Below are 26,224 nucleotides of genomic sequence, written 5' to 3' on the forward strand. Positions count from 1 at the left end.
AAAAAATTCCATCACAAAAGCCCATAGAGAAATGGCCTTATCTGAGTAAAGTGAGCCTTCCTACTATTCATGCTGATATTGGTTTGTTGATAGGAACCAACATTCCTAAGGCACTGGAAACTTGGCAAGTCAAAATGAAGGAAATGGTCCATATGCATTAAAAACAGCAGTGGGTTGAACTCAATGGACTCAGCCAAGAAACAGATAGCTGTTGTAGTAGTAAGGAAGGACCATCAGCCATGGCGGTCAATCGAATTTCAGTTGAGTGAAATTGTGCAGCATTATAATACAGAATTTTCTGAATGCTGCAGTGAAGACAAACCGGAGATGTCAAAGGAAGACCAGCAGTTTATGAAGCTTGTTGAAAATTCAACACAATTAGTAGATAGATGCTACTGCATTGGCTTGCCATTGAAAGATGAAAAATGTCAACCACAGTGTCGCAGAGCAGCGTGCTAGTAGTTTGAAAAGAACGCTGAGTTCGAACCCAGAATTGCATGAGGAATTGCTCTAGTGGTGGATTTCCATTAACAAGTGGATTAGTAACAGCAGAGCAGTCTTGTCTTGCATTCCCATTGAAGATAGAGCTAAAGCAGTCAAAGACCTGGATTTGGATCACAATACATTGCCAATGGAAAGAGCTCTAGGAGTTCAGTGGTCCACCAAAACTGACATGTTCAGATTCAAAGTATAGATACAATCAAAACAACCAACTAGACAAGGAATACTCTCAGTAGTTAGCTCAATATACGACCCTCTTGGATTTTTAGCCGGTCGTCTTGCCAGCAAAACAACTACTAAGGAACCTATGTAAAGATAAAAAAGGCTGGGATGAAGTAATAGATGATGATCAAAAACAAAAATGGAGCAATTGACTTATAGACTTACAGCAGCTTTCTGAGTTTGTGGTGCTCAGATGTATCAAACCAGTAAATTTTGGATCTACAAAATTGTCTCCGCTGCATCATTTTGCTGATGCGAGTGAAGGTTATGGTACTGTGACTTATATCAGGATAAAGAATGAAAATGGCGACAGACACTGTTCCTTTCTAATGGCCGAATCAAGGGTGGCACCTTTGAAATAGATTACAATTCCAAGAATGGAATTGACAGCCGCGGTTGTCGCAGTCAAAATTGACAAAATGATGCAAGAACTGTGCTTGAATTTGGAAAAATCTGTGTTTTGGACAGATAGCATGACTGTGTTGAAATACATTGAGAACCAGAATACCCGATTTAAGACTTTGTTGCTAACCATTTAGCAGTCATTCAAGAATTCACAACAGCAGATCAGTGGAAGTACGTAAACTCAAAGTTGAATCTTGCAGACAATGCTTTCAGAGGCATGAAAGCAGAAGCATTCATCAGATGTAATGTTGGATACAAGGACCGAGTTACTTGTTAAAAGACGAAAAAGAATGGCCCAAAAGACCAAATGACAATGATAAAGTCATTAAAGATGACACCGAAGTTAAAAAATTAGCTTCAGTCAATGCTGCAGTTGTGGAGGGGAGCAAGGATGCTGTTAACTGGCTCATCGACTACTACTCTATGTGGCATCAACTAAAAAGAGAAGTAGCCTGGTTTATGCGATTGAAAAAAGTGTTGCTATGCAAGCAAAAGAAAAGAAAGGAATTGAAAGATGCAGTTTATCAGAAGGAAAGTAATCCGGGAAAACGCAACATCTTGCTTATCCAAAGAATGCAAAAACACAAGGAAAACTGGTGGAGCAATGCTCTTACTGTGGACGAGTTAGAAAGAGCAGAGACTGAATTAATTTGTTTCGCTCAAAGAGAAAAGTTTGCAGAGGAGATTACTACTTTGCTAAGGAATAAATATCCAGTAAAAAGGAACAGTCCTATTTACAAGCTGGATCCAGTACTTCAGGATGGAGTTTTGAGAGTGGGAGGTAGATTAAATAAATCTGCAATGCCAGAAGAGAATAAGCATCCGGTTATTTTGTCTGAAAACTTACACATTGCCACTCTAATTCTTCAACACATACATCAAGAGCTTGGACATAGTGGTAGGAACCATATGTTGGCAAAATTGAGACAAAAGTACTGGGTTCCAAAATCAAACTCTGCAATTAGAATGGTCATAGCACAGTGATTGAAATGCAGATGGATACATGCCAAACCTCTAATGCAAAAGATGGCAGATTTGCCTGAGGATCGAGTTGTAGAGGACAAGCCTCCCTTCACCAATGTCGGCATTGATTTTTTTGGACCCTTGAGAATCAGAAGAGGCCGCAGTCTGGTTAAAAGATATGGCGTTATTTTTACATGTCTTGCAGTCCGAGCAATTCATATAAAAGTAGTTCATTTTTTAGATACAGATTCTTGCATAAACGCCTTACATCGTTTTATCTGTCGGAGAGGGCAGGTTGCTGTTATGCGTTCAGACCAGGGAACTAACTTTATCAGTGCCGATAAAGAACTGCGAGAAGCAATGACAGCTCTAAATCAGAACAAAATACAAGATGCAATGAGCCAAATGGGCATTGATTGGATCTTTAACCCACCTGCAGCATCCCACCATGGATGTGTGTGGGAAAGGCAAATTCGCACTGTAAGGAAAGTACTTACCTCTGTGTTAAAGCAGCAAAACTTAGACGATGAAGGTCTTCAAACAGTCTTATGCGAAGTGGAGGCCATTGTAAATGACAGACCAATCACAAAATCATCAGATGATCCAAATCATCTGGAGGCACTGAGACCAAACCACTTATTGTTAAAAACGCAAGCGATGCTGCCACCAGGCATATTCAGAAAAGAGGATCTTTATGCACGCAGGCGTTGGAAGCAAGTGCAGTATCTCTCAGATTTGTTTTGGACCAGATGGACTGCCGAATATTTGCCTCAATTGCAAGAACGTCAAAAATGGTCTAAGGCCCACAGGAACTTGCAAATAGGAGATGTGGTTCTGATAGTGGATCACTCTGCACCAAGAAACTCATGGTTGAAGGGCAGGATCATAAAGACTAAGCCAGACTCAAAGGGGATAGTCAGACGTGTTGTGGCGCAAACAAAAACCAATACATTAGAAAGACCTATTATGAAGCTTTGTTTGTTAGAAGAGACTGTTTCAGTTGATAAATGCAACCACAAGCAAAGGACAATAAAAAGGGAACTCAGTATTTATGGCTCTGTAAAGAATAAGTGGTAATTGATATAGTCTCCCTCCTATACAATTTGGGGCCGGAATGTTAGAGCCATATTTATTATGCAAATTGTAGATTATTATGTATAGTTATTATTTGTTTATTGCATTTATACTGTATACAATCAAAAGAATGTTTATATTATTACTGCATGCTTTAATTATGCCTTTGGTTATTGATGACGGATCACGTCATATCCTTGTTGTAAAGAGAGAAAGAGACGGAGTGATACAGTTTTTGACCGTCGTTCCATATTGTATCATTATATAAAGATAGAAAGATTGGTCCTGCTTTGAAGAACAAATAAACACAAGAGAAGAATATAACAACTTGGATGAGTTCGTCGCGTCAGACTGGTTACTTAAAAGGATCATATTTCAGGCTTGGATAATGGAGTGCCATTATAACAGCCATACAGCCAAGTCCAGTGCTGCTACAGTCAACCAGTCCCCCAGCTCACCCTCCAGCTCCAGGAGAGGAGGTCTCACTGAGGGCCTACCTACCTGCTTCGCCAACCAGATGTTGTCGCCCGACATCATCTCCTCCGCCCTCTGAGCTACGGACTCCGCCTCGGCCCTCCAACCCTACCGTTTCACGTTGGCTCTCTCCTTCCTTGTCTCCTCCGTGGGCTGTTAGCCCACCAGGTCCACCAGGATCCCTCCTCCCTTCTGCTCCACCTTGGTCAGTCGTCGCCTTGCCTCTCCCTCTGGACTCTGCTCATCTGGCTGCGCCTCGTCCCTCCATCCTGCCAGCTCTGTTGAACTCCTCCTTCCCTCCAGCTATGCCTTGGTTCTCTGTTGCTCTGGCTCCGCAGAGGGTATCCGGACCTGTGTCATCGTTTCAGTCGGGTGAGCCATCCGTTCCACCTCGGCCCTCCGGGACCTCGACGTCACCTTCACCCTACAGTTCTACGTCTCCTCCTTGGGCTCCACTTCCAGCTCCGGCGTCTCCCACAGTCGGACCTCTTTACTTGCGCAAAGCAACCATGCCTAGAGTAAACACAACTGGTACGATCGATTGGTGCGACTGGACAAAAAGCGATGTTCGTTCACCCACAGTCCTGCTGCTTTCAAGAGCTCAAGATTTAGGCAAGGCAAGGCAAGTTTATTTAAATAGCACATTTCATACACAGTGGCAATTCAAAGTGCTTTACATAAACAAGAATAAATAGACAAGTATAAAAAAAAAAATAATAAAAGTGATTAAAAACAGATTAAAATGTGTTAAAACAGGTTATAAAAGAATGAAAAAGAAAAGAGAGACATAATAGTGCGATCGGTTGGATGTAGCACAGTGCTCATTCAGTAAAGGCACAGCTAAACAGATGCGTTTTCAGTTTTGATTTGAATGTGCCTAATGTTGGAGCACATCTGATCATTTCTGGAAGCTGATTCCAGCAGCGAGGGGCGTAGTAGCTGAAAGCCGATTCAACCTGCTTTGACTGAACTCTTGGAATTTCTAGTTTATTTGATCCTAAATATCTGAGTGATCTGTTAGGTTTGTATTCAGTGAGCAAATCTGTAATGTATTGAGGTCCTAGGCCATTTGGTGATTTATAGACAAGTAATAATACTGATAATTAAAACTAATAATTATAAAATTTTAAATTCTATTTTGAATGTAACTGGGAGCCAGTGTAAAGACCAGAGGACAGGTGTGATGTGCTCTGATTTTCTGGTTCAGGTCGCAGCATTCTGGATAAACTGCAACTGTCTGACTGTCTTTTTGGGAAGGCCAGTGAGGAGGCAATTACAGTAAGTCCTCACTGGAAACAAAGCATCTAATTCTTGCAATGTTTTTTAGATGATAGTATGCTGATTTACTAACTGCTTTGACGTGACTATTGAAATTAGATCTGACTCCAGAATCACACCAAGATTCTTGACCCTATTTTTTGTTATTTGACCTTTAGAACCAAGGTACGCATTCACCTTGAGAACCTCATCTCTGTTCCCAAATGCAATCACTTCCGTTTTCTCTTTGTTTTACTGAAGAAAGTTTTGGCACATCCAATTGTTAATTTCATCAATGCATTGACAGAGGGTGTCAATTGGGGCTGTAGTCATTAGGCCAGAGCCGACCCAAGGCTTAAGCGAACTAAGCAGCTGCTTAGGGCCCCGTGGCCACCAGGGGGCCCCCAAGAGAGCATGGTTGGGTTATGGATTAGGGGTGGGACAAAACATATGCCCATTTATCATGCTATTTCCGGCCGCGATGCATACTCTGGCGCCAAGTATCAATATTTATCTAAATTTACAAAAGATCTGAATTAATTAATCTTTCACATTGACTGCAGCAAATTACCGCTTTAGCTACAGTACACCCAGCCACCACAAGGTGGCGCTTCCCATAACAGCAGATCATCAGAAAACACCAGCGTCATGTAAACCGCTGACAGGTGAGCCATTGCAATGGTGGAAATCTCAGGCATACGGACAAATTCCTCTATCCAAGCTCTGGACCAAGGTATTTGTGTGTTTCAGACATCCAGCTCCCCCGAATTTTCTGCTACTTTCTTCCTCACAGACACGCTTTCACTTCACTATATCGCGTGCCCGTGGTCAGTGCTGTGACTTATATGTGCTCAAACTTTTTAATTCTGCCAAAATATGTATTAGCAGGGGCGGACTGGCGATCTGGCAGACCGGGCACTTTCCCGGTGGGCCGACGTACTTTTTGGGCCGGGCTGATCAGCGTCTTATGAATTGATCGGCCCATAAAAGGCTTAGCAGCCTATCGTTTTTTCTGCCTTATTGATTGACGCTGCTGTGATCTGTGACTCTCTGAAAGTAGATGCTTTTTTTCCCGGACAGACAGACCGGGCCGGCCCATGTGACACTGTGCAGCCCATTGGCTCTTTTCGGTATTGACATTGGGCTGGCCCAATCACAAACTCCTATTTTGGACTCCGTGTGAGCGTGCGTCGTCTGTGTGTATTTGTCAAATAGTCGAGAGTCAGAGAGAAGAAACGCAAGGGAGGCGCAGAGAAATCGCGGGAAATACATCGGCGTTTCATTTAGCGATTCTGAAAAGTTCTCTGTTAATTCTAGTACACGGCTAAAATCGCAAATCACGTGACCACACACTCTCTGCCCAGAGCTGCAGCCACTAGTTCAGCGGGTAAGCATAAACCCCAGGTGAGAGTATAGTGCATGTCAGACAGTTCATGTGCTGGATGATCTCATCTCACTATAGTTGTTAAACGTGATATTGAATTCATCTTGTTGTCTCTATCTAACAATTCTTATGTCTTTTGAATCACTTGTTCTCAGTTAACTGTTTTGGCTGAGTGCAAAGATAAGCTAATATATTAATTTATGTAACCACATACACTGATTCTGCACATTGACTGATTGCTAACCTTTATTGTTTAAATTTAATGTACGTTATACTGTTATAATGGCCATTATTGGTTATTAAAACTGATATTCTGCAAAAGAGACAGGGAAAAGTTCATTCTTTTCAATGGAAATGAAAGGAGACAGTTATATTTAAGCCCTGTTTTGTTATAAATATGCAGTGTGAAGATGATGCTCATAAAAATATGCAGCTACACGAGGCTGTTTGGTGTCTGTTAATCATAATATCAAAATAAAACAAATTTGACTTATATTATGTTTTCATTGTTTAGATAGTGAAACAGCAAGCAGGATGAGGTGAAAGAGGTTAAAATGTAACACTGTTCCCTTTGAAGATTTACTCATGCATTAGCAGGCAGTTTTGTTATGTTTATTATTGAATAATAATTGGTTGTGGCTGGAAAGGCATCTGCTGCATAAAACATGGAATAGTTGGCAGTTCATTTCACTGTGGCAACCCCTGATAAATAAGGGACTTATGCGAAGAAAAAAAAATGAATGAATAGTGTATTTTTTAGAACTCAACAAATATCTTTATGGACGGTATACAGAAATTAAATTGAGATTAAAGTTTGTATTTATTTATTTATTTCATATATATATATATATATATATATATATATATATATATATATATATATATATATATATATATATATATATATGGCTTTTGTGTTTTATAGAATATGAGTTGATAAAAATATTGGACGTGCATAGATAGATAGTATTTTGATTGAATTTAGTGGGCCGCTCTGGCCCAAAATGCCAGGGCCGATTTTTTTTTGCCCCAGTCCAGCCCTGTGTATTAGATAAAGATATCAATAGGGGATGAACATATAATTTAAAGGGCCTTGTGTTTATTTAACCCTTAAAGATTTTGGCAAAGTCTTGTAGATGGTATTTTGGCAAAAAATATTAGGGTAATTAAAAAATTTTAAAATTATTCTCTTTTTAAATAGATGAGTAAATAGCTGATGTTCTCCACTGCTGAAAACATCAAATGCGATCAGAGGAGTCTGTGCTCACCTCTCAGAGCATTCTGATCAGTTGAAGAAAAAAATATTAATGCATTAAAATTTTTTTAAATATTTAATGCACGATTGTGAGACCAGGTATTAGTATTGTTACCTGTGGTTGGGTCTGCTTTTTCTGCACGTTTTGCTGGCCCATACAAAGTGATAAAGAAATTGAGTGATACTGATTATGTGATTGGCACGCCCGATCGCCGAAAAAAGTCCCATGTCTGTCACATTAACATGTTGAAAGCTTACCACTCTAGAGAGTCGATTTGTACAGACCAAAAGGAAACTGAAACTGATATTTCAACTGCTGCTCTGGTATCTGAAGTTCTTGATTCTGAGTCGAACTCATCTGAAGATGATGGATTGATTGTGCGTCACGAATATCAACAGTGCGCTCGACTTTCAAATTCTAAAGTTCTTGCTGACTTAGATTCTCATTTACATCTACCCGATTCACAGAGTAATGACATTAAAGAGTTAATCAGTTCTTTTCCAAAGCTTTTCAGTGATGTGCCGTCCTGTACGACAGTCTTGCAACATGACATCGATGTGGGTACTGCTAGACCGATCAAACAGAATGCGTACAGAGTGAGTGCTGCGAAACGTTCCATAATGAAAGCCGAGGTTGATTATTTGCTGAACCATGGTTTGGCAAAACCGAGTTGTAGTCCCTGGAGTTCACCGTGTTTACTGGTCACGAAAAGTGACGGTACTGCTAGATTTTGCACCGATTATAGAAAACTTAATGCTGTGACTGTTCCTGACTGTTTTCCTCTTCCGCGCATGGAAGACTGCGTGGATAATATTGGCTCAGCAATATTTGTTAGTAAATTAGATTTAATAAAAGGCTACTGGCAAATACCACTCACAGCTCGTGCATCCGATTTGTCTGCTTTTGTGACTCCGGATAATTTTATGCAATATTGCGTAATGGCTTTCGGCATGCGTAACGCGCCAGCCACATTTCAGAGACTCATTAACTGCACGTTAGCTGGAGTTGAAAATTGTAATGCATACTTGGATGATGTCGTGATTTATTCCCATAGCTGGGAAAATCATATTTCCACTCTCAGGGAAGTTTTTATGCGTTTTGAGAAAGCATCTCTCACGATAAATCTTGCTAAATGTGATTTCGGACAAGCTACAGTCACATATTTAGGTAAAGAGGTAGGTCATGGTCAAGTGAAACCGGTGAATGCGAAAATAAATGCCATTGCAGAATTCCCCATTCCAACTACGCGAAAAGAACTGCGTCGATTTTTAGGAATGGCGGGTTATTATCGCAATTTCTGTAAGAATTTCTCAACCGTTGCGAATCCGTTAACATCATTGCTTAGTCCATCTTGCAAATTCGCATGGTCTGATGATTGTCAGCAGGCATTTGAAAATATAAAAGCTCTCTTATGTAGCGCACCTGTGTTGGCCGCACCAGATGTCACGAAACCTTTTACGCTAGAAATTGATGCGAGCGCTGTTGGAGCAGGTGCAGTGCTCATACAAGAAGACGCCCGTGGTATTGAACATCCAGTATGTTATTTTTCTCGCAAGTTCAACAAGCATCAAGTAAACTATTCAACCATTGAGAAGGAAACACTGGCATTGTTAATGTCTTTGCAGTTTTTCGATGTGTATGCGAGTTCAAGTTCTTTTCCTGTTACTGTGTTTACTGACCATAATCCTCTAGTGTTTTTAGGTAGAATGTACAACCATAACCAGAGACTGATGCGTTGGTCCTTGGTAACCCAGGGATATAACCTGGTTATCAAACACAAGAGGGGGTCCGAGAACGTCATGGCCGATGCGCTGTCCAGAGCTTGCAGTGTTGGGGGTTGGAGTGAGTAAATTATATACATTGTAATTATGTATATAATTTTTTTTGAGGGGGGAAGTGTTACGTTTCACGTATGTTTTGTTTGTTCTGTTTTGCGTGCTCTTTTCTCTTCCGCTGTGTGTCATGTGCTGGTTCTAGGTGTGCAACCATTGGTCCAAGGAGCTGTCAATCACCATCGACACGCCAATCAGAACCGGGTCCGCTCCGTATAAAAGCCGTGCGCTTGCGCTGTTCTTCAGGAGCGCTTGGCTTACAGCCAGACTCCTCACTTGTGTCTGCCAGCCTGTTCATCTGTGTTTTGCTTACGGTTTTGCTTACGATTTGCTGTATTCTAGTTTTCTCTTTATCAAGAGACTGCGTTATTAGATATGCTTGTGCAGCTCAATAATTATCTAGTGAGAAATTGAACAATCTTTGTGAGAATTGGATTATATGAGATTGTGTTTTGCTAATGGCTAACAGTGTGTACTTTACGAGAACTCTAGTATTGTGAGCCGCTTAGAATATTTATTTGTTAGTTAGTTTAAGGAGGCGTTGCCACATGTGTAATTTTGTTTTGAGGTTATGAAGTTTAGTTAAGCTACGTGCTGAAGATTACGGTTTTGTTTCTGCATTTTTCTTTGGTTAGTCAGTTTAGTGGGTTGGGGTTTAGTTAGATCGTTTTGTTATATTTATTTCTTTGTTTTGGCAACACTCCTATTTTCTTTAATTCGATTATTTAACATTACATTTATAATGCATTCTCTCATTGTCTGACATTCACTGAATATTAAATACTTAATTTGTTTCACTTAACAAGTGGTCGTTGTATTCTCTGTCATCCAGCATCAGTAGACTCACTGATTGTTACGTTTCATCCTCTTTAATATCTTAACAACTTAAACACGTAACAGCTGTATTTGGGGTAGAGAATGCTAATGTAGCAGCCTATGATCTTCGTGATCTGACCCCGCGAGTACCCTTTGGTCTCACATCTTTTTTATGCCATTGTTCACGCTGATTTTCAACAGTTTCATTCTGTTTTTCTCTTCTCAAAACAGAAACTGGAGTAGATTTATAGGACTCACCGGCTGTATGCTGTGAGGGTCCACAATGAAGCGGTCCTGTGTGATCCGGCAAGTTCTGGTCGGATCACAAGTAACTTTGTTTCAAGAACTGCAATCTTTTGTAGAAGTTTGTGGCAGTTTGTGCAGCAGGGGGAATCTAAATCAATATGATCCAGAGCCATTTTCACAGCCGAGTTTTCCAGTCTCAGGAATGTAAGCAGTTGGTAGCGGGAGGATTGTTTAGACAATATATGCCCTCTTGTTGGTAAAGTTGTATTCCAGAAAGTTTGTTGATTCGATGTTGATCTTCCTGCTGTGTCGTTTGAGCACTGTGCATTTTCTTTAAATTTATTTATTTATTTTTTTTATGGAATAGTTAAAGCTAAAGCAGCATCCGCTGCTGTTTACAAATATATATATATATATATATATATATATATATATATATATATATATATATATATATATATATATATATATATATATATAATCTCTTTTTATATTTATATATTTAACAGATTAATAATTGGCCTAACATTAACCGTGTGTGCGTGATCATGCTTTCATTATCACACACGGTATGTTTTTTTACCTGCTTTCTTTTGCTTATAGTTATTTTTCTTAATATGGTTTAGTTATGTGAGATTAGGGCTGCACAGTGGCGCAGTAGGTAGTGCTGTTGCCTCACAGCAAGAAGGTTGCTTATTCGAGCCTCGGCTGGGTCAGTTGGCGTTTCAGTGTGGAGTTTGCATGTTCTCCCTGTGTTCGCGGGGGTGTTCCTCCGGGTGCTCCGGTTTCCCCGTTTTTTGTAGGTGAATTGGGTAAGGTAAATTGGCCGTAGTGTATGTTTGTGAATGAGTGTGTATGGATAGGGATGATTTTGCAGTGGGAGTGCATCTCCATAAAAGCTAATAAACAATCTATAACATTTTGGGGCTCCCCTGACACATTTTTGTTGTTGTCTGTGCTACTTGCAGTGTGTTTCTTTATTTGCATGTGTTGTGAATATTTTCATGCACATATCTAGTCAGAGATTAATGAATTAATGTTTACTATTTGCATCTTCATAAAATCTAATGAACAATCTATAAACTTTTTGGGTTTCCCCGACACGTTTTTGCTATGGTCTGTGCTATTTGCAGTGCATTTCTGTATTTGCATGTGTTGTGAGTATTTACATGCATAACAATCTATAAATACAATCAAGAAAAATATACAATTGAAATAGTGTTTTATCATGTCCTGAGTCTAACGGTATACAAGTACAGTAACTGAATGATGAAAATAAAAATAATTCAATACAATTAATCATAGTTAATGTCACAAATGGTACAATTTCTTCATGTTTTTTTTGTATTATTATACAATCACATGCATCAAAAACATGCAAATGATAAATTATAATAAAAACTCAACATTGCATATCCTGCGATGTGACTATTGTGAATGATCACATTACGATATCGATGCTGAAATGATATATTGTGCAACCCTACTCTGAATTACACCTTTTCATCATTCGAAGTGAAATAATTTACCATAAGAAATTGTATGTAATGATGTTTATAGGATGTGTTCTTATCTTTTGTAGATATCAATGAATGTTCACATCAGCCATGTGGGAATGGCACGTGTAAAAACTCTGCTGGATCATTTAACTGTATCTGCCATCACGGATTTGAGCTCGCCACTAATAACTACTGTACAGGTAAAGTTCATGTGAACTTTTTACAACTGATGTACAGTATTATAGTACATGTTTAAAGTACAGTTGTTCATTTGAAATGGCCTTTTTGTATTTCAACTTGGATCAATAATCAATCATCCTAAATACAGTTGAAGTCAGAATTATTAGCCCCCCTTTGAATTCTGTTTTTCCTTTTTAAATATTACCCAAATGATGTTTAACAGAGCTAGGAAATTTTCACAGTATGTCTGATAATATTTTTTATTCTGGAGAAAGTCTTATATGTTTATTTCAGTTAGAATAAAAGCAGTTTTTAATTTTTTAAGAACCATTTTAAGGTCAAAATTACTAGCCTCCTTAATCTAGTTTTCGATAGTCTACAGAACAAACCATCATTATACAATAACTTGCCTAATTACCCTAACCTGCCTAGTTAACATAATTTACCTAGATAAGCCTTTAAATGTCACTTTAAGCTGTATAGAAGTGTATTAAAAATATTTAGTCAAATAATAGTTACTGTCATCATGGCAAAGATAACATAAATCGGTTATTAGAAATGAGTTATTAAAACTATTATCTTTATAAATGTGTTGAAAAAATCTCTCCATAAAACAGAAATTGGAGAAAAAAAACAAGGGGGCTAATAATTCAGGGGGGCTAATAATTCTAACTTCAACTGTATATACTTATTGCCATTTCTTATGCCTCTTATTGCTATGCATAGCTGTCTTATTTGCCTTCTGTCTTATTAATGTTTCCTGTTCTCGTATGATCTTTAGATATCGATGAGTGTGCAGTTTTTCACTCTCAGCTCTGCAGGAATGGTCTGTGTGTCAATAATGTGGGCTCCTTCCAGTGTCTCTGTAGAGAGGGTTATGAACTCACTTTTGATGGCAAGACTTGTATGGGTGAATTGACTTTACATTATTCTCTATGGGTATTGAAAGGGGTATCATGTAAATGCTACGCTAGGCTCAAAAATTGTAGTACATTTGAATTACTTTACCATTTTAAAGGATCCCAGGGGTTTGTGAGCTGATTAAAGATATTATTTAAAAGTTTATATATTAATAATAAGGTCACACTTTATTTTGATGGTCCGTTTGTTGAATTTAAGTTACAGTGCATCTACGTGCCAACTAATTCTCATTAGATTATAAGTAGACTGTTTGGTTGGGGTTAGGGTTAGTGTTAGTTGACATGTACAGTACTTGCAAAGTCAGTTAAGTGTCTGTTGAAGGAGCAGTACCAACAGATATTAAGCAGACAGTATTTTAATACTCATCAAAATAAAGTGTTACCAATAATATAAGGATGGCGCCGATGACGATGGCAGCCTCCGTGTCGTGCTCTGCAGTAGTGTTTGTGTTTTTGTTAGTTTGTCCTGTCTCGAGTCATTTTCCTACAATTAGTTTCACCAGAGACGAATTGTTGGACATTCGGGCACATACACCACCGAATATTTTTCCATACCTGGATTTATCTGATGTTCTGTTGGACATCGTAGTCGGAGGAGCCGCGGTGCTGCTCAAACGCTTTCAAGCGCGCAGACGAGGAAAGCGTGCAGGCGCGCTTGTGAAACTCAGACAGCGCGGATTTCGGACCGCGCTGCCTAGCATTCATCTAGCAAATCTCCGCTCTCTACCCAACAAAATAGACGAACTCATTCTGCTCTCTCAGACAAACAGGGATTTTCTGCATTCAGCTGCTCTGTGTTTCACGGAAACCTGGCTGAACGACACCATACCGGACAACGCGCTTCACCTACCGGGCTATCAGCTGTTCAGAGCGGATCGCGACGAAGAATCAACACGGAAATCACGCGGTGGCGGGACGTGCTTTTACATCAATGAAAGGTGGTGTACAGATGTAACAGTTTTAAAGAAGATGTGCTGTCCAGATCTCGAAGCACTGTTTATTAACTGTAAGCCTTTTTACTCCCCGCGCGAGTTCTGCTCGTTCATCCTCGTCAGTGTTTACATTCCTCCGCTCGCGCACGCGAGTCTGGCGATACAGAAACTAGCTGATCAGATCACGGTGTTAGAGCAACAACACCCGGACTCTGCTTTAATCATTCTCGGGGACTTTAACAAAGCAAAACTGTCCCGTGAACTGCCAAAATATAGACAGCATGTTACATGTCCCACAAGAGACAGAAATATACTGGATCACTGTTATACTACAATAAAGGATGCATACCGCTCCGTCCAACGAGCAGCTTTGGGACACTCTGACCATTGTTTGATTCATCTCATTCCAACCTACAGGCAGAAACTGAAAACAGCCAAACCTGTATTAAGATCTGTGAAAAGATGGACTAACGAAACAGAGCGAGATCTACAAGCCTGTTTCGACCTCACTGACTGGAGTGTTTTTGAAGCTGCTGCAAACGATCTGGATGAGCTCACAGAGACTGTAACATCTTATATCAGTTTCTGTGAAGACGTGTGCATTCCTACCAGGACTCAACTCACATACAATAATGACAAACCATGGTTCACTGTAAAACTCAGACAGCTACGTCAGGCCAAGGAGGTTGCTTACAGAAATGGGGATAGGGCCTTGTATAAGCAGGCCAAATACACACTGGAAAAGGAGATCAGAGTCGCAAAAAGGAACTATTCTGAGAAACTAAGGAGTCAGTTCTCTTCCAGCGACTCAGCATCCGTGTGGAAAAGTTTGAAAAACATCACAAACTACAAGACACCATCCCCCAGCACTGTAGACAATGAACGACTTGCAAACGACCTGAATGAGTTTTACTGCCGGTTTGAGAAAACCCCCCACACCCACTCTGAACTGCTCTTCACGCCACCATTAACACCACCATCCCCCGCCTCCCTCATACCTGCCCTACAGTTCAGTGAAGAGGAGGTGTGCCAGGTCTTCCGGAAACAGAAGAGGAAAAAAGCACCAGGCCCAGATTTTATAACACCAGCCTGTTTAAAATCCTGTGCTGACCAACTGGCCCCCATCTTCACCCTGATCTTCAACAGATCACTGGAGCTGTGTGAAGTGCCCTCCTGCCTCAAACGCTCCACCATCATCCCCATCCCAAAGAAACCCAAACTTACAGGACTAAATGACTACAGACCGGTGGCACTAACATCTGTGGTCATGAAGTCCTTTGAAAAACTGATGCTGGCTCACCTGAAGGACATCACTGAACCCTCACTGGACTCTCTTCAGTTTGCCTACAGAGCAAACAGGTCTGTGGATGATGCAGTAAATATGGGACTGCATTATGCTCTGCAACACCTAGACAGACCAGGGACCTATGTGAGGATGTTGTTTGTTGACTTCAGCTCGGCGTTTAACACTATCATCCCAAAACTTCTCCTGCCCAAATTAACTCAGCTCTCTGTGCCCACCTCTGTCTGTCATTGGATCAACAGCTTCCTAACGGACAGGCAGCAGCTGGTGAAGCTGGGAAAATTCTCATCTAGCATCCGCACAATCAGCACTGGCGCCCCCCAGGGGTGTGTCCTCTCCCCACTGCTCTTCTCCCTGTACACGAATGACTGCACATCAAAAGACTCCTCTGTGAAGCTCTTGAAGTTTGCAGACGACACCACACTTATCGGCCTCATTCAGGACGGTGACGAGTCTGCCTACAGACAGGAGGTTAAGGAGTTGGCTGTCTGGTGCAGTAACAACAACCTGGAGCTCAACACGCTCAAAACAGTGGAGATGATAGTGGACTTCAGGAGAAACCCCCCTGCTCTCCCCCCACTGAGCATCATGGACAGCATTGTGGCAGCAGTGGAGTCATTCAAGTTCCTGGGCACCACCATCTCTAAGGACCTGAAGTGGGACACTCACATTGACTCCATTGTCAAAAAAGCTCAACAGAGGATGTACTTTCTTCGTCAGCTGAGGAAGTTTAACCTCCCAAAGGAGCTGCTGAAACAGTTCTACACCTCCATCATTGAATCAGTTATCTGCACATCAATAACTGTCTGGTTTAGCTCAGCTACTAAATACGACCTCCAAAGACTACGTCGAATAGTTCGGACTGCTGAGCGAATCACTGGTACAACCCTTCCTACTCCCCAAGAACTGTACTTATCCAGAGCGAGCAGAAGGGCTGCCAAAATCACTCTGGACCCCTCACACCCAGCACACTGCCTCTTTGAACTGTTACCTTCTGGTCGACGCTACAGAGCACTGCGCACCAGAACAGCCCGACACAGAAACAGTTTCTTCCCTCAGGCAATCCATCTCATGAACACTTGATGATAATAATTGCGGAACCAACATCACTACTTGCTATACACTTTTATAATAATAATACAGTGCAGTAGAATTATACGAAAAATAAGAATAATAGTGTATAACTACAATATACTGCATAATAAATGCAAAATTTTAAGATAGAAACACAATTACTGGTGCATGATCAGAAATTATAATACTTTGATAAGAACAGTCTTTCAAGTATGAAATAAATGGTGCAAAAATAAATAATCAATGCGAGAATACGTTTGATGAACATGAGAGAAGAATGAATACTTCCTTTCTGAAGGATGTAAGTGGAGAAATGCATCACACATACCTTTTTTTTTTGCATAAAATTTTGAATTACCGAGGCATATTTTGATAGAGCTATAATCTATCAAGAGCGAGAGACATAACGCGGTTAAATTACTCAGCCATAAAAAGTGGGTGTGAATGAATATTAGGAATAGAGGGCAGAAAGGAGAAAAAATAAAAGTAGGGTCATCGTAATTGGGAGCATAAACATTTGCCAGAGTTAAAGGAGATGAGAAAAGTGTTCCAGATATAATAATGTATCTTCCTTTATGATCAACAACAGTTTGAGAGGCGACAAATGGGACTGATTTATGCACTAAAATTGCACATCCTCTAGATTTAGAATGAAATATTGAATAAAAAACCTGACCTTCCCAATTTTTCTTAAATATAAAGTGATCAGAGGAACGGACATGATGAAAACACGATTACAATTACAGAATTTGATTATGTAATCAATGTTACAAACAGTATAATCTGTTACTAAGAAGATTAGATTGAAGTCTGAGATCTCATAAAGATATTTCTCCTGCAATTTATCTTCACCAAATGATTAATTCAGAATCAGTTACAAATATTGCAATGTGTTTATTTTCTTTTTTTGAGTTTGAAGTAAAATAATATGTACACTAACAGTTATACTTGTAGTTAGACTGGAGTCCTATGACCATATCATAACTGTCTGTATTGTCTTTTATATAATGCAGATGTTAATGAGTGTACAATCATTCCTGGGATATGTGCTCCTGGAACTTGTCTGAATCTGGATGGTTCTTTCAGATGTGTCTGTCCTGATGGGTATATTGTCCACAGTGATCACTGCGTAGGTAAGAGTGATGCTTAAGATGCCCAACAAGAGGTGATGGTACACAACAGAAATGAGTGCAAAGGCTAAAATGGCAAATAATTTAAAAGTGTATAACATCTTAATAAATGCATTATTTGTAATTAGAATAGTTACTTTTTTATTGAACAGTAAAATATAATAACTTTAGAAGGAACAATACTAATCACTTTAGTGGCGATAGTGAGTACACCTGTGTAAATGATAAATAAAACAATTTGCCAAATGCGTGCTGTGGGGATTTTTAATAGAAGAACATGAGAGGAACTCCAGAACATTCTCAGTTTTGCATAGCTTGCTGGTTCTCAGAATGGAAAACAGGAGTGTTAGTGGATCGGCATGGGAAGCTGGTTTTCTGGCCCTCAGCTAGACAATCACTGTTCCAACCTAGACAAACATTTTTCAGTAGCTACAGCAATAATCATTATGATAAATGAGCTAATTTATCACTAATCAGAACTGTAGTAGTCCTCTTAAAATCAATGCAACGGGAAGTGCACTGCTTGCACAGTGTTAAATTGTAAGCGCGTCTGATTCGGCACAGGGTTTATTAGCAAAAATTCAGGTTTCTGAGGATAAAATTTAAAGATTATGCTTTGGTAAAAAAAAAAAAGCATACATTCTTTCATATAATGTCACACTATTCTATACTATACGGTATATCATACTATTATACATTTCTTTCATACATTTGTTGAGCTCAAAGGACTTCCAGCATGTTTGGTGTGATCTTGGCCAGGCGTACCACAGGGCTGCCACCCATACGAAAAAATAAGTATACTGTACTTCAAATGAATTTTAATAAGTATATTTAAGTAATGTATAAGCATACTTCATGTATTTACATACTCCATGTACTAGTAGTATACTTGTAAGTATACTGCTTGAATACCATTTGGGACTAAATTGGCCCATTTTGAGTATATAAAAGCATACTTTGTGTACTGTAAGTGTAACACTTTAAAGTCACTATATATCAAGTTGATATTTAACATATTTTTTTACTCAGAAATAGTATGTATATACTATATATACAGTATACTCATAATTTATTTTTAATGATTGTAACACATAAACTACACTTTAATTTAACTAATCAAGCATGTAATGAACTTTCATAGGCATATTCTCAAAGTAAACTATGTATACTATAAGATTATCACATATAAATACACTAAAGGTTATAAGTTACTTTAATTGCTATTAGAATATACCTAGCACAAAATTAGCTCTTCCAAAATAAGATTAATTAGCAAAGTTAGCTAATCGTTAACACTTTTGATGTAGGTATATACTAACAATTAGTCTGGCTGCAAGAATACTTACAGAAGCATTTTTTTTTTCACCAGAGTAGTTAAATTAGGCTGCATTATCTTGAGACAAAACAATAAACATGTCTGTTTTAAGATCTGTCCCTACAAGTTATTTTCCGTTTAGACAGCTCAAGCATGTAGTTTATTCTCAAAATAACTGGTTTAGCCTTACCACTGAATCTGGGGGAGAATGTAATATTATGTGAAAAAAAAAATGTAATAGCCCACTCATTCAAAAAGTAAATTTGTATACTACAAACAAAGCATAGTTAGAATGTGTAATTAATAATTTGAGCATACAGTATGTCAATGAACAAGTATAGGTCAAATATATTAAAACTTTTCTGTAAGTCAATTATACTTAATTACAAATATAAAATATATTTCTGGTAATTACATACAAGCCTACTTTTTTTTGTTTAAAAGAAGTATATTAATAGTCCTCTTGAATAAACTTCTTTTTCAAAAAATTAAGTACATTTTAGAGAAGCACATAAAAAGTAGACTGAAAGTATACTTATTTTTAGTTTAAAAGAAGTACACTATTGTATTAGTATACGCTGTTTTTGTAAGGAGAGCCCTTGGTTTATTATAAAATGTACATTTCAAAATTCAATTAAAAGAAGTTTGAATTCATTTAAAAGGAATACTTAACCACATCATCTCATCATTTTGATTTTGTATGAATTTGAATAAGTTTGAGCTACAAACCGGAAGCACTGTAAGATAAGATAACAAAAAGCATTAAAAAATAATTAAAAAGATAAAAACTTATTTGAGAACAGGCCAAGATTCACTTTAAAGCATGGCATCCTGCCTATCTTTAGAATTGCTTGTTTTCTGGCTGACCAGCAGAACTGGCCTGAATGATTGTTCCATCATCACCAATCACCGTTTTTGGTTTTGATTTGAGGGGACAGATATTACTGTGAATTTAATATAGAGTGAATTTAAATCTGTTCCTGAATACTTAAAAATACAATATACTGAATATAGTGCACAATTAATATACACTGTGACTCTTCATTATCTTCTTGTACAGTTTAGAAGAACATAAAAGTATAATTACAGGAGCTTATTGAAATACAGTAAAGTATGGGTATGTGCACATATGTGTGTTTCAGATGTAAACGAGTGTTCGGAGGAGCCTGGGATCTGCGCATATGGGACCTGCTTCAACAGTCTGGGCAGCTTTGAGTGTGTGTGCAAACCAGGATTTGTGCTGTCAGAAGATAAGCGCAGATGTTATGGTAATTCATCACATTCATCCCACAGTCTTACTACATTTAAACAGGAAAATATGTCTGGGACCTAAAATTTCTAGTTGTAAAGGTAACACTTTACTCGAAGTGGATGTTCATAAGACTGCCATGAAACGTTTATAATCATATGACACGTCATTAAGTGTCATTCACTGAGTTATATCATTTTAGTTTGAGATGTCTTTGTTGTGGCAACTAGACTTAAACATATTTGTACATGACGACTTAACATTATCAAGACAACATAACTTGTCATTTTGACGTGAGGCAGTTGTAATTATAGAATATGCAAACATTTTATAACAACGTCATTAATATTTTTTTAACTTCAATGGTACAAATTTAGTTTATCATTATTGTAATTAAATATTAATGACAATGTTGTAAAAATGTTTAAATAGTTTTTACAAAAAATTTTTTTCAAAAAATATACATGACACAGTTATAATAGCTTTGTGACAATCATGTTTATGCCAGATTTATGACAAATTATGGTGTCTTGGTAAAACGAAGTTGACATGGCAAAGCCAAACATGGACTGTGATGTATTTGGTGTCAAGTAGTCATAACGATGAGATCTCAAACATGTCATCTTTACATTTAAAATGAGCTAATGACAGTTAATGACAGTTCTCACAAGCATGCATAAAATCTTCATATTTATATGCTCTTTAAATAATGCTTTTAATGTCTGCTGTTTGTTGTGTTAGACACTAGAGAGAGCTTCTGTTTCACACGCTTTGAGAACGGCAAGTGCTCTGTCCCTCAGGCGTTTAACACCACCAAAGCCAAGTGCTGCTGTAGTATCATGGCCAAAGAGGGCTGGGGTGACCCGTGTGAGCTGTGCCCTAAAGAACATGATGGTACCAGAGATCTCCATAACCATCAAATATACCACCACAACACCAAACCTAAAATCATTGTCACAGTTTTGTATTTTGTGATTTTAGCAGCATTTCAGGATCTGTGTCCATTTGGTCATGGGATCATTCCTGGTGTTGGAGACACACGTGTAGGTAAAGGCAATCCTGTGGACAACACTTTTAGGTTCTAATAAATGTATTCAGGTTAGATGCCAAAAATGTATTAGGTATTATTTTATTTGGTCACACTTTATTTTGATGGTCAGTTTGTTAAATTTAAGTTACATTACAACTAATTCTAATTCGATTATAAGTAGACTGTTAGTTTGGGGTTAGGTTTAGGGTAAGTTGAGATACACTTGCAAAGTTTCTTATAGTCAGTTAAATGTCTGTTGAAGGAGGTATGGAACTAAATATATGCCAAAACAATCTGAATTTGAATTGTGTTCATTTGAATTATTGACAATTGTAATTTAATAAATCTGAATTTTTATATGCTGTTAAAAATTGTTGAATTTGAATTTCTAAATTTGAATTTCATAACTTGAATATTGAACATCTGAAATGTAGGACAACTGAATTTTTTTTCAGGCGTTTTTTAATAGGCATATTTTCAAACTTGTGTTCTGAATTTATAGACTGCAGATATTGGGTTTGTAAAAATACAGTTTAAAATTTTCAAAATAAAGAAATTCAGAACAGGTTACAGTTTAGGTCAGAATCAGCTCTTTATCCCTCAAAACACCAAAAATGTAAATAAAATTGATTATCCAATGAGATGTAATTGAATTGAAGCATGTATATATTTATTACACAAACTACTGAAAAAACTAGCTGACCCCTGATAATCAGTTTGCAGAAGAATTGTGTCCTCCTGAGCCTCACATACCAGTAAACTCATGCAGCTCTGTGATTGGCCAAAATGCTTAGATTGACTTTTTGGTGATCGTCTGCTCTTCCTTGTTGATGACCTCTGACCTACTTTCTGCTGAATCTGAATTTCACTATCTGAATTTCTGGTTTTGAATTTTGGAATATTGAATTTTATGTTCTGAATTTCTTCATCTTGAAAATTTTAATCTATGCAATCTATTAATTCACAACACAAAAATCTGAAGTTTGAAAATACGTCTATTAAAAATCAGCCTTGAAAAATTCTGTTGTCTTACATTTCAGATGTTCAACATTAAAGTTATGATATTCAAAGTTAAATTAAGAAATTCTAATTCAAAACAATTTTAACGGCTGTCATGGATTGGTCAGGCTCTCACGACCCCCACTCACGAAGATCACCATCACCTGACTTCTAATGAGCACACAGCTGCATCACATTCACGAGCACCAGATAAAAGCACAGCACTCCAGTCGCTCATTGTCCGGGCTCGTCTCGACGAAAGCGGACAACTGAGCGACCACTCAGCGTAGTCATCCTCAGCTAAAACAAACGATTTACTTACCTGTTCTCTTTGTATTCCTCCTAGTCTTCCTGGTCCTCCCGAATCGTCCTGTCTTCCAGTCCTTCCAAGTCTGTGTCATCCTCTGTCAGCTGTATCTGGTGTGTGCTGTCCATCCTCGTGTATTCCTGTTACCCAGCCACGGAGGAAAAGACCCCAACCTCATTCCTGATCCTCCTGGCTATCCTTCATGTGCTCCTTGTTGTCATTTAATAAACACCCTAACGTTTCCTTACCTCTGTCTCCTGTCCGCTTCATAACAGAAGCCCGGACCCATAACGACGACAACATGAGCACCCCCGATCACCTTCAAGAGCTGGTGGACCAGTTGAAGCGGATTCTACAGCCACCAGCTCCACTTTCCAACGCACCACCAGCACCGAGCACTTCCGCCTCCACAGTTTCTTCTTCGGCCCTTCCTTCCAGTCCCATGGCCCGACCAGCGCCCTACTCAGGCGGAGCGGGGGAGTGCAATGGTTTTCTGTTACAATGTTCCCTCATATTCGAAATGCAACCTTCTCTATATCCCACAGATAAGTCGAAGATCGCCTACATCGTATCTCTACTCTCTGGACCTGCACTTAAATGGGCTGAGACGATCTGGAACCAAGCCGGGCCGGTCATGAATTCCATCACTACCTTCACGGAGTATTTCAAAGAGGTGTTTGGACGTTCTGATGGGGAAGTAGCCGCTGGAGAGCAGCTGTATCATCTAAAGCAAGGTACTCTATCTACACAGGAATATGCTCTCCGGTTTCGCACTCTAGCAGCTGCAAGTGGATGGAATGAGAGATCGTTGTTGACCACGTACCGGCTCGGCTTGGAACCCACTCTCCGAATCCAACTGGCCACATTAGATGATACAATGGGTCTGGAGAGATTCATCCAACATTCTCTCCGATGTTCCGATCGTCTCCGTTCCTATCAACAGGACACCATCACCCCCTCGTCTGCACTCCTCCAATCGCCTGAGTCAACAGCCTCTCCAGAACCAGAACCCATGATAATAGAGTCTGGAAGACTGACATCAGCGGAACGACAGAGGAGGCTGACCCGGGGTCTGTGTCTATACTGCGGTGTCAGTGGACACACCCGTATGGAGTGTCCCCTTCGTCCCATTCGGACTTCAGTGAGTGTATTCAGTACGAATATTGAACAATGTAAACCACTTACTACCACCGTACAAATAACTACTGCCTCTATTTCTCTCCTTGTCACAGCCCTCATCGACTCCGGGTCAGCAGGTAACTTCATCTCCCAATCCCTCTGTCGTCAACTCCACCTCCGTACTGAGGCGTCCTCGCATATATACCAGATACAACCGATAACCCAGTGCACTCGATCTTCGACCCGTATCCATCGACAATGCGAAGACATCCTTCTTCAAGTGGGGTTGTTACATCAAGAGAGGATTCAATTTCTGGTTCTGGAGGGTGCAAATATGGACATCATTCTAGGGCGCCCGTGGCTGGTGAAGCACGATCCCATCATCTCTTGGGGCACAGGAGAGATAAAGAAATGGGGATCTGGATGTACACCTGCCTGTTTTCCAAATCTCCCTCTTCAAGGTCGGAACCCCATTTCTTTGTTTGCAACATCGGTCGAGAGCCCTCCTGAGAAGCAGTCTATCCACATTCCTAAGGAGTACAGCTCCTTTCATGATGTCTTCTGCCCCAAGAGAGCTTCCCAGCTACCGCCGCATCGGCCATGGGACTGCGCGATCGACCTAGTTCCAGATGCCCAGTTGCCAAGAGGTAGGATCTACCCGCTCTCGCTTCCAGAGAATCAGGCAATGGAAGATTACATAAGGGAGGCTCTGAGTCAGGGGTACATACGTCACTCAAAATCACCAGCCGCCTCAAGCTTCTTCTTTGTGGCCAAGAAGGACGGAGGGCTGCGTCCATGCATCGACTACAGGGTCCTAAATAACGGTACAGTAAAATACCGATACCCCCTTCCTCTGGTACCAGCCGCTTTGGAACAGCTCCGAGAAGCTAAAGTCTTCACTAAATTGGACCTCCGCAGCGCGTATAATCTGATAAGAATACGTGAGGGGGACCAATGGAAGACAGCATTCGTGACCCCTACTGGCCACTATGAATATGAGGTCATGCCTTACGGTCTGGTCAACGCCCCCTCCGTATTCCAAAACTTCATTCATGAAGTCCTCCGGGAGTTTCTTCACCACTGTGTAATAGTGTACATAGATGACATCCTCATTTACTCCCGGAGTGAGGCCGAACATCGCCAACACGTTGCGGAGGTCCTACACACATTGAGAGAACATCACCTCTACCTCAAAGCGGAGAAATGCTCATTCCACCAGAAGTCGATTCATTTCTTGGGATACATCATTGACCAAACCGGTATACGTATGGATGGGAAGAAAATTGAGGCTGTTCTATCCTGGTCAGAACCCACTTCCATTAAGGAGCTCCAGAGGTTTCTTGGGTTTGCTAACTTTTATAGACGGTTTATCAAGGACTACAGCAGGATTACATCACCTCTCACTAATCTCCTCAAGGGTAAACCCAAAGGACTGGAGTGGACCAAAGAAGCAGCCGCAGCCTTCCGCCTTCTTAAGAAGGAGTTCACAAGGGCCCCACTCCTGACTCATCCTGACCCAAATCTTCCTTTCGTGGTGGAAGTGGACGCATCCACCACCGGCGTCGGGGCAGTATTATCTCAACATCATGATACACCGCCCCGACTGCATCCCTGTGCCTATTTCTCTCGGAAGTTGAGCCCGGCGGAGCAGAATTACAGCATAGGAGACAGGGAGCTTCTAGCAATCAAGCTAGCCTTGGAGGAGTGGCGTCACTGGTTGGAGGGAGCCAAACATCCGTTCCAGGTGATCACAGATCACAAAAACCTCCAATACATCAAAGAGGCCAAGAGACTATGTCCACGTCAAGCCAGATGGTCACTTTTCTTCTCACGTTTTGATTTCTCCATTTCCTATCGTCCAGGACCCAAGAATCTAAGAGCAGACGCTCTCTCTCGTTTACACGAGCATCACGATCATGAAGAACTCCCAACGAAGATTCTTCCCGAACACATCTCCATTTGTCCGATCACCTGGAACGCTCCTCCAGTCGTTGCCACTCCGGAAGCCCCTGCTCCGCCGGGATGCCCTCCTCATCGGCAGTTCATACCACCTGAACACCGGGTAGATCTGATCCACTCCTTACATACCTCGCTAGGCACTGGACATCCAGGGATCAACAATACTCTCTCGCTAGTATCCCAACGATTCTGGTGGCCAAACATGGCAAGGGATGTGAGGCAATATGTTCAGGGCTGTAAGGACTGTGCCCAATCCAAGAGCCCACGTCATCTACCCGCTGGAAAGCTCCATCCCTTGCCGATTCCGAACCGTCCCTGGTCACACCTAGGAGTGGACTTTATCACTGACCTCCCTTCGTCAGAAGGTAATACCTGTATTCTAGTCATAGTAGATAGATTCTCAAAGTTTGTCAAACTAATCCCTCTGAAAGGTCTTCCCACAGCCTTTGAAACTGCCGACAATATCTTTAATCAAGTCTTCAGGTCATTTGGTATTCCAGAAGATATTGTGTCGGACAGAGGTCCACAGTTCATCTCACGTCTATGGAAAGCCTTCTTCAAGCTCCTAGGTGTGGCCGTCAGCCTCTCTTCTGGATATCATCCCCAAACCAACGGGCAGACAGAGAGGAAGATTCAGGAGGTGGGACGGTTCCTGAGGACCTTCTGCAGTGGTCACCAGAACTCCTGGAGCCAGTATTTGGGCTGGGCAGAATATGCCCAAAATTCACTGCGGCAACCCTCCACCGGACTCACGCCATTCCAGTGCGTCCTGGGCTTC

General features: G+C 40.2%; 1 protein-coding gene across 1 annotated transcript in view; it reads left to right on the top strand.

Annotated features, from left to right (window-relative positions):
- Positions 1–21,117, top strand: part of LOC130236731 (fibrillin-2-like) — a 144,787-nt gene extending 123,670 nt beyond the window's left edge. Inside the window, exons 46-51 of the mRNA XM_056467482.1 lie at positions 12,013–12,129; positions 12,891–13,019; positions 17,352–17,471; positions 19,926–20,051; positions 20,774–20,926; positions 21,014–21,117. Of these exons, the coding sequence (XP_056323457.1) occupies positions 12,013–12,129; positions 12,891–13,019; positions 17,352–17,471; positions 19,926–20,051; positions 20,774–20,926; positions 21,014–21,117 (749 nt within the window). The remainder of the gene's footprint in view (positions 1–12,012; positions 12,130–12,890; positions 13,020–17,351; positions 17,472–19,925; positions 20,052–20,773; positions 20,927–21,013) is intronic.
- The last annotated feature ends 5,107 nt before the right edge of the window (positions 21,118–26,224 follow it).

The sequence above is a fragment of the Danio aesculapii genome, chromosome 10, assembly GCF_903798145.1.
Source record: "Danio aesculapii chromosome 10, fDanAes4.1, whole genome shotgun sequence".
Lineage (NCBI taxonomy): Eukaryota > Metazoa > Chordata > Actinopteri > Cypriniformes > Danionidae > Danio > Danio aesculapii.